Source organism: Carya illinoinensis, chromosome 14 (assembly GCF_018687715.1).
Source record: "Carya illinoinensis cultivar Pawnee chromosome 14, C.illinoinensisPawnee_v1, whole genome shotgun sequence".
Classification (NCBI taxonomy): Eukaryota; Viridiplantae; Streptophyta; class Magnoliopsida; order Fagales; family Juglandaceae; genus Carya; species Carya illinoinensis.
The window spans coordinates 31795817-31805962 of record NC_056765.1 but is presented as its reverse complement, the minus strand read 5'-3'; the positions used below and the strand labels follow the sequence as shown (position 1 = coordinate 31805962).

The following is a 10146-nucleotide window of genomic DNA, read 5'->3' as shown; positions in this document are numbered from 1 at the left end:
ATAATAAAACTCATTCTCCTCTGAATCGTAGAAAGTGTTAACTCTCTCCTCGTGGAACCTCCACTGCCTAAACTCCTCGCTCTCAAGCTAGGGATCTCCCTCCTCACGGATACAAATGCGTCTCGAAGAAGAGTAAAAAAGATCTTATTTGTCGAGGCCCGAGGGGAATAGGGTTAGGATATAGTGGCTACTGCTTGACCTGACGCTGCCTGGCTAGAGTCATGCTGATATAGCATTTGAGAGAGTCAATCTAATATGGCATCTAAGCCATCTGGTCCAGTCTCTCCTATCCATCGAATAGGTTCATAAGGCTGGCTCTCCTCATATGGCAGTGCTCTCCTCATATGGATGTTCCTTCTCCCATCATGGTTGAGGATGTGAGTCTTATGGTACTTCAACCTCTCTTGTTGAGTCCAAGGTCTAGTCGTCTCCATCACTGCTCGGCTCTCAGTCTCTAAAGTCAACTGGGGGTCATATAAGTCCGACAGACGATCCTACCATTACTGGCCATGGTGCTACTAAAAACGATGAGAAAGTATGCGGGTCACATGGAAAAATAATAATGGATACCATGTGTGCATGAATGGATGCGAATGCCATGATGTGATGTCAACTAACTTACAAGCGAAACAAATAGGGGTATTTGTTTCTCATATCTACTTCCTTTTCCCACATAACCTCTTCAATATCGTGATTCCGCCATAAAACCTTAACCAATGGAATTTTTGGATCTCGTAGTTCCTTATCCTTCCAGTCTATAATCTAAATTGGGATTTCCTCATAGGTCAAGTTGAGTTGTAGTAAAATATCCTTTGTGGCTACAACTGTCAGTGTCTGTCCCTCGAATCTCTTCTATAGGGATGATATGTGGAATATGTTGTGAATGTCTTGGAATTCAGTGGGAAGATCTAGTCTATAGGCGACTGCTCCTACCCTTTCCAATATCTTATAGGGTCCCACGTATCTCATACTTAACTTCACCTTCTTCCTGAACCGAAAAACTCATTCCATGGACGACACTTTGAGGTAGACCCAATCGCCAACTTTGAACTCGAAGTTCCTCCTTCGATGTTTGGCATATCTCTTTTGTCTGTCTTGGGCAACAATCATCCTTGTCCTTATTATTTGGATTTGATCCTTCATCTCTTGAAGAATCTCTATACCGTAAATTTTTCCTTCTCCTACTTCATCCCAATATAGGGGAGACCTGCGTTTCCTTCCGTATAAAGCTTCATAAGGCGCTATCTGAATGGTGGCCTGGAAGCTATTATTGTATGCAAACTCAATTAATGGCAAAAGTTTCTCCCAACCATCATTTTCTTGCAAGACACATGCCCTTAGCATGTCTTCTAAAGCCTGAATCGTTCTCTTAGTTTGTCCATCAGTCTGAGGGTGATAGGCACTATTGAGTCTCAACTTGGTGCCCAAAACATCTTGAAGGCCTTGCCCAAAACGAGAGGTAAAACGTGTATCTCTATCTGATAAGGTCATTTTTGGAACTTCATGTAGTCATACTATTTCTAAAACAAACAACTGAGTTAACTTCTCCATAGGGTTGGTATTTTTCACCAACAAAAAGTGAGCACTTTTTGTTAGGTGATCGATCAGGACCCAAATAGAGTTGTTTCCTCTTGAAGTTTTTGGTAGTTTGACTACAAATTCCATGGATATGTCTTCCCATTTCCATTATGAAATTGGAAGTAGTTGTAATTCACCAGCAGGACTCTAGTATTTTTCCTTTACTACTTTGCAGACAACGCACTTACTAACATATTCTGCCACATCCTTCTTCAAGCTTTCCCACCCAAAAATGTTGTTTAGATCCCAATATATCCTAGTATAATGTCGATAGTTTGTTGAAGATGATCAAGTCGGCTTCCATCAATCTCTCTCCGAGGGTTAATGGGCAATTTTTCAATACGTAAGTATAGGTGATCATGCTTCTATCAGGAATTGACACTACTAAAGTTTAAGGTAATGTCTGAGTTGGCAGGTCACACGTGCGTGGAAACTTAGAGGACACAAAAGACCTCATAGCGCTGGAGTCAAACAAAGTGCAAGCCGTGTATTTGTATAACGTGATTTTACCTAAGGTGTAATAAACTACTAAGTACTAAGCAGCTAAAGCTAATTTCTAAAGAGGGATATTTAAGGAAAAATACCAATGATGATTTCCGTCTCCTCATCTTTGATTTTCCCCTCGCTTATCTCTCCAGGGGTGATGGTGTACACACGAGCTTGGACAGGCAGCCTCTGATTGGGTTGGTTGTTAGGAGCATTTCTTCCACCTTGTGCATTTTGAGGGCCCTCCTGAATCATGTTTCCTGACAAACCGTATCGGAAACATACTCCTAAGCCTACCCGACATTCTTCATCGTGATTCTTTCCACACTTTTTAAGAGTAGCAGGTGGAGCTAGCATAATGCCCTTGCCCTTGCAGGCTCCTTGTATAATCCTTCTCTTGGTATTATTTCCTCCTACAGAGAAGGAAGAAGTCCTCATTCGCTCAAGGTTAATCTGGGCTGCCACACTTCATTTTATCGCTTCTGTTATTGCAGCCACAGTAACCAACTCCTGGAAGTTGTTGATGTGGAACCCAGCCATGTAACTCTGAATTCAGGGTTGTAGGCCTCCTTAGAACTTATGGGCTTGCATCTTTTTAGTGGTGATGATCAGATGTGGAGCGAACCTTCCCAACTCTATGCGTTTTGCCGCTTATTGCTTGACTGAGAGATTACCTTGTATCAGAGTGGCAAGCTCTTGAGCTTTCTAGGTCTTCATTGACTTGGGGAAGAATCGGTTGTCAAAATCCATCTGGAACCTATCCCAAGTCAAATCAACAAATACACGTTGCAGCAACACAAAGAGCTTCCAATATTTGGATTACAACCAATGAATAATCAAAGGGCAGGTAACAATATCTATGAAGAAATTGTAGCCCAGCAATCACCCGCTTCTACCATAGTACACAACAGATTTCAGAATGGCACTTGAAGACATAACAACCTGAAGACATCTTATCATATTGGTTGGTTCTTGTGTTGGCTTGAGAAATCAAAATGAATCGACATTCATTCATTGAAAATGGAACTTGGGGTTTACCCTCTGCGGAAATTGTTTTGAAGGAATGCAATAAAAGGTCTATCTTAAAAATATATTTAGAATCTAGCAGCTATAAGATCATCTGTCCCATTTTGCTTCCTTCTCAACTGATCGACGTCATGCAACAGCCTCACATGGTCGAGCAAATCACACATAAAAATGATCAGAAAGAGCTCAATGAAAACCATAAACTGAGAGACAAAGCTCAAACTTTTTTTTTTCCCTTTCTTTGAACAAGAAATTCGGTAAAAGTTTGATTAAATTGGTAATATTATAGAAAAACTCATGGAGTTGTATCGTTTAGAATCATGGAGTATTTCACTAAGTTGGATACTGTTACATCAATAAAGCATGATGTTTTTCATGAATTTGGTTTTCACGAGACAGTGAGAATCGCGTGGTAAACAACAAAATATGTTCGAGAACCCTTCTCCAAGTGTGTGTGTGTGTGTTATCTATCCATCGAAATTATACAAGTCATACATAGGCATGCAATGCCAGCATTATAAAATAGATATGCCAACGTTTTCATTTCAGGTGGCCACAATTGGTACTGATTACATATTCAACATCATATACTTAAACGCAATATAAAAGAAGAATAAGAATTAGAAATATACAACAAAAAAATATAGTAGCATTTGAACTCATTTAGGGGTGGGATTTGGCATGGTGGTAATAGGGAAAGGAGGCAATCGGAGAACAGCTTCCTCTGTCTCCATTGGGTCTGATCTGAGTATCTACCAAAAAATTAAAATTAAAATCAATGAGTAGTTATCCATATATAAATTCCTCCATCTCCATCTGGTCTGATCCGAACTACTTTGGATATTGCTATAGTTGTTCTTGCTGGTGTTGGTCAGGGACAAAGCCAGGATTATAATTTTGGAGGGTCTAACATAAACAGAGTAAAAATATAAGAAAAACAAATTCAAAATTTCATTCTTCCAATAATTTTCAAAATTTAGTATAGACTTGTCATATGTTGCAATTAAAAGAAAAATGAGTCTATACTTTGGAAAGGAGTTATGTATGAATTAATAAGAGAAATATAAGTGAAGAATAAACTAAGTTTTGAGTTTTCTAAATAATGTATAACAGTAAATTATATTAAAAGATTTTAAGTAGTACATGAATTAGGTACGTACATACTGTGTATGCACCAACCATTGATTTTTTTCTTAAATATATTTCATTTAGTTAATTATAGATTTTAAAAGAGATCTAATATATTATCAAATAAATATAGCTTAATAAATTGCTTGTTAATAAGACTAATTCCTTAGGTAAAGCTTGGAACCAAATGAAGCTAATTTCCGCCATCAATCAATTATTTTTGGACAATTATATATCTTTTATTGCTGATCATCGTCTGCTCGGCCCAACAAACACATTGCTAATGACACATATGTAAACTATGCAACTCTCCTATTAATACTATTAAAAAATAAAGGAATAGATACTCCCAAAAATCCTGTAATGAAGCCAAGCACCGTGCTAATATGAAGCCATCGAAATCCAAGTCCATCTTTGTCCTTTTGAATGTCGTTGTTGTTACCAATAATAGAGGCACACTCATGGGGAAGAGGGGCACCACAAAGTTGAGGATTGCCTTCATATGCAGAGGCGTCAAAGCTCTGGAGTTGAGTGCCTAAAGGTATAGCTCCATGGAGATTATTGTTTGCAACACTAAACTGATGCAAGAAATGCAACCTTGATAGCGATGCTGGTATTTCGCCAAACAATTGGTTTCCAGATAGATCAAGTCTTTCTAAGTTTGTAAGCTCTGATATTTGGTCTGGAATGTTGCCTATGAAGTTGTTATGGCTAAAATTCAATCCATGAAGCTGCTTCAATCGACCGATCTCAATGGGAATGTTGCCACTAAGATTGTTGTTTGCAACGGATATCCATGGTCCCAAGTTGGAGAGGGAACTGAACTCAAGAAAGGTACCATTCACTGTGGCAAAAATGGATAAAATCAAAGAACTATCGTCTATGGGAGCCTGGTCTGATACTAACGTTGGCAATGCACAAATTTCTTTTGGGAATTCACCTGAAATCAGATTATCAGATAAGTTTAAACGAAAGAGCCTCGGAAGAGTCGACAACCAACCAGGAATTGAGCCTGTGATACGATTGAAGCTTAGACCCAAGACTTGTAAGTTCTTAAGCTTAGATAGCCATGTGGGTATTTGACCAGTCAACTTACAATGAGTAAGACCCAAATATTCGAGACTTTTGAATCCATCGAAACCAACTATGCTGTCATCTGTTGGAATGGCCTCGTTCAGAAAATTTCCAGTAAGGAGGAGTACGTTGAGAGTCTTGCAATGTGCCAGAATCTTGACTGCTCCTGTGATGTTGGTTAATGTGTTGTAACTGAGTGAAAGGAAAACTAAGAACTTCAATTGAACAATCTCTGGTCGAATTTGTCCTCCGAGTTTGTTACTAGCAAGTCGGATTGCTCTTAGGAACTTGCATGAAAAAAGGCTCACTGGCAAAGTGCCAGTAAACTCATTTTTCCAAAGGTCGAGTATAGTAAGTTGATGAAGAGTAGAAAAGTTTAGGGTGGAGATATCTCCACCAAAGAAATTGTGGCGTAAATTCAAGGTCACGAGATTTGTGCAATTCATTAGAGATGGCGGCAGAGCACCCGTTAAGAAGTTTGTATAGAGGAGTAGATGCTTCAATTTGGAGAGCTTTCCCATATCCATTGGTAGCTTTCCACTCAATTCATTGTCATATAACTCAAGGTTGATGAGTTTGGTAAGGTTCACAATGCTATTGCTGATGGATCCTGAAATGTTATTAGAAGGTAAGGAGATTTCTTCTAATTCTGATGCACCGTAGAGATCTTCTGGAAGAAATCCTGAGAGAAAGTTAAAACCTGCTCTGAAAACCTCTAGTCTGGAACATTCCTCTAGTCCCTTGGGAATTTCTCCATTATGATTATTGGAAGAAAAATCAAGGAGTCGGACAAAGGGGGAGTTGATGCAAAGAGAGGAAGGAATAGGACCTGTGAAACTATTGTGGCTGACATTGAGCTTGGTCAAATTCCAAGCTTGTTGGAGGAGCCAATATTGGATCAACCCATTGAAGTCATTGCTAGAAAGGTCAACTATTTGAATCGAGGAAGGCAACCCATTTGATGAACCATTCGATGCAAACTGGAGTGATATATCTCCATTTAGTTGGTTGTAGCTCAAATCAAGGACCTCAAGTTGATTTAAGGATGAAAAGATTCCAGTTGGGAGGGGACCTGAAAATGAATTGTGAGAGAGGTTGAAATGAGAGAGACGTGTGAGGTTTCCAAGAAGGGGAGACAGTCTCCCTCTGAGACCTTTAAAAGGTAACCAAATATGGGTGACTCGAGCTGAATGATCACAAGAAATACCTTCCCAATGACAGCAATCAAGGGAATTAGACCAATTTAAACGTGGAGATGATGTATCGAAGGGTAAGGACAAGAGACAGTCGCGGTCTATCTGGTTGCATGCATGATTAATACAGAAAATGCCAATGAGAAACAAGTTGAAGAGGAGATCACGAGCAGCCATGGATTAATTGGTTCCTGTTTGATTTGTCACAACGAGAAGAAAGCCTGGTTCTTTTTAGCCTTTTCGTCGACCAAATTAAGGATTTATATAAAGAACAAAGTCCAAGAAGGAAGCATAGAAAAATGAATTTGGTCATGTGCATCTCTTTGTAACTACTCAGAAATTGGAAGTATCTCTACCCTAAAGTTCTGCTAGCTGGAGAAGTTGACTACGAATATAAACAGTCATAGAAGAAAGGATAGAAAAATGAATTACGTGATCATGTGCATGCTTTGCTCTCTCTCTCTCTCTCTCTCTCTCTCTCTCTCTCTCTCTCTCATATATAAATAGATCTTTGTCCTTATCTTTCATCGTCTTTCATATGACTTCATTAATAAATAAGTGGCTGATGAACAAGACTTCTGTGCAGAACGTCTTGTGAACGTTGTTCAATTTTTAGCGGATTTTTTATTGTGTTTAGTACGAACTTGAACCTTTACTTTAAACATGCTTACTTGTACAAGTTTCCTTAAATCAATTTCACCCCACCAACTCAGAACAAATTGTCTACGGAATACAATGAAGCCCAGAGAAGATTTTTCGTAATTTGCAGATTGCGTTATGCCTTAATAAAATCATATATATTGGAATACCAAGATTTTCACATTCTCGAAAATCTTAGGGGTGGCAAATCTTGTTTTCAAATTGTGTCAAGTCATAAACATTCGGCTATATAAATAAACTTGAACCCGATCCGTTAAACTAAATGTGTCAGACTTTCAAACCATAATCCAACTCATTTAGATAACAGGTCGTGTTGTGTTACTATTGTTTTGACCTGTTTAATAATTAATTAGAAATAGGTCAACATAATATGACTCAATATTTAAACTCGTTTAATGTAATTTGGCTGAACTAACAAACATAAACTATTTGACCTTATTAACATAATTTCATATAAAAGTTAAAATCAATATTTATTAACAACCACAATATCTTAAAAAAATACGGCCACCTACTAACAAAAAATATATCTATTTTGCAAATTTAACATATAATAAAAATAATATTACAAACTTTACACTAATAAATATGAGTATAAGTCTAAAATTACAATCTCAAGAATAAAACATAACCATACTAAAAAATACCAATACTATTACAACTCAACAATAAGAAAATTGTAATTTTGAAATAGTCAACTCATTTTGATCTAGATCCATTAACATCAAATCTAAACTTGTTAATTTTATATCGTGTTCATCATGTTAGATTCACAGGTCGTGTCACATATTGTCACTTATAGTATCTCAAGACCACTAATACAGAACATGCATGATAACAATGGAAGCACAACACTTCAAAGAAAGAAAAATGTATATTTATTTCCGATTGGGCATGTCCTTATCAGATATCGAAGCACCATTTCAAGCAAGATAGGGGACTTTTGAAAAACAGTCGAAGCACGATTTCAATCAAGATAGGAGACTTGAAAATTGTTAATGGCCATTGGACGACGGTCATGGTTGGTTGAACAGTTTCAGGCAGTATACGTCCGTTACTAAACGTATTGATGATATAAATCGTCGGATCGTATAGGCAAATAACGGTCATTCAATATTGACACTTAGATTGGTCTTATTTCTCGTTGCATCGGGCGAGCTTATTGCACGGAATGAGTTAGTGACACGATTCGTTGGTCGCCCGATGTTAATGTGCGGGCAAGCCAATTGCTCACCATGCATGTCTGCTGCCCGTATGCAAGATATATTGCTCGCCCGTATGTTGTTTTGAGTGCTCACCAGAAACTTTGCCCACGCGGTTGAGGCGAGCTAATTCATTGCACAAGAGCCAGATATTTTTCTTGCAATTTCACCTACTCTGCGTTCTTTTCTTTTCTTTTTTTCCTTTTTTTAAATATATATATATTTAACGTGGAAGTTTTCCAAAGGAAGATTAAACAATATTAAAATCGCATATTTCAATTAAATAAACTCACTGAATATTAGAGAGTCGCAGAAATAATTCCAAGTTCCAGAGTCTGTTTCAAACGAGCCCCTAAGATACGTATCTGAATAAATATTTTATGGTAGTGATTGTGGACGGGAAATCTTTAACACAATTTATTCTTAAAAAAATTGCACAATGAGCTAATCCTACAAGGGTGAAAGCTGAGGGAGGTTAGACCACATAGATAATAATATATATAAAAAAGTTTTTGGAGATCATTTCATTACTTATTTTCAAGGTCGTCGCAAATATATAAAAGTAGGCTAGCTGGCCTTTCGTCTCTCAAGAATATGCTAACTACTACATAAATAAATCATGTATAGAGGGCAGCTAATGTAGTTTATTATTTATTGAAAATGACAGGTCGAACTACCCGAAGGTGGTACAAAATTAGATTTGGATCGATAAGGAAAAGTTGTGCGATAACTACTTACAAAGAAACTTTGAGAAAAAACCAATGTTTTAGTGACATTTGAAGCATCAAAAGTATTAAACTCCCATTGCTTGAAATATCCACCGTTTATGAGATTTGGTAAGCAAGGAAAGTTGAGTCTCCGTTGCATGTGTAGGATTGTTTGAGATTTTGAAACGAGTCGATCCAGTTGCTTATCAAGTTGTATTACCTCCTGACCAAAAAGTCGATCGTTTGAGATTTGACTTTTTTGGATGACCCGGAAACCTCCAATTAATTACAGTTCAGAATCAAAGAACCATGCACACACTTGTCCAAATTCATGTAAACAAGCAAAGCATTAAAGGGAATGGAAACCGTGGGAATCATAGTATATAACATCAACAATAACTCAAAATATTCAAATTTTGAATTATGGTATGGAATTAAAGAACTCCATATTTTCACAAGTTCCTGTAAACAAGCCAAGCACCACACTCACATCAAACCATGGAATTGCATGGAAGTCCACCTTTCTCATCCTAAATGTTCATATCAATGGTGCTGTTACTAATATATGGACATTTATATGGAACTGGGGGTGCCAGATTGCCCTTAATTTTATGCAGAGCCATCAAAGAACCAAAGTTGAGTGACTAATAATATCAGTCCATTGAGGTCATTGTTTTCAACTTAAACTAAGACAAAAAATGTAGACCATTTATATGACAGATATGCATTGCAGTTTTACTATCGTGACTCTCTCCCTCGTTACAGCTTTGACTCCCTCCCTTGTAATCTCTGCATATTGTGTAATTTATTAAATAAATACAATACCCTTGTAACGGCTAGACTGGTTTCCACATATTATATAATACCTTTGGATTGAGTATAAAAAAAGTAGGGAATGAGATCTCATATTAATCAACTCGGAGGGAGTACTTCATGGCCTTTTCATATGACTCCAGAGAGTTCAGATTGTAACCTTAACTGGTCTTTTTAAAGTAAAAATTCAAATGTGGCTTAGTTTTTTTTTTTTTTTCCCTTCATTCATTACAAGTTAGAAGAAAATGCATGTTTTCATGTTTGTGAGCTCCGATTTTT

The 10146-nt window shown here is 37.4% G+C and overlaps 1 protein-coding gene across 1 annotated transcript; it reads right to left on the bottom strand.

Annotated features, from left to right (window-relative positions):
- Window positions 1-3749: 3749 nt before the first annotated feature.
- On the bottom strand, window positions 3750-6662 carry LOC122293846 (receptor-like protein 2). The gene is made up of 2 exons (XM_043102294.1): window positions 4566-6662; window positions 3750-3842 (listed from the first exon to the last, which is right to left on the bottom strand). The coding sequence occupies exons 1-2, from the start codon at window positions 6660-6662 to the stop codon at window positions 3750-3752; spliced, it is 2190 nt and encodes a 729-aa protein (XP_042958228.1).
- Between the last annotated feature and the right edge of the window lie 3484 nt (window positions 6663-10146).

Excerpts from the sequence above, each read along its gene's own strand:
- LOC122293846 (XM_043102294.1), bottom strand. The coding sequence starts at position 6,662 with ATGGCTGCTCGTGATCTCCTCTTCAACTTGTTTCTCATTGGCATTTTC. Across the intron at positions 3,843-4,565 it reads TCATTACAGGATTTTTGGGA|ATACTCAGATCAGACCCAAT; the intron begins GTATCTATTCCT and ends ATTTTTTGGTAG.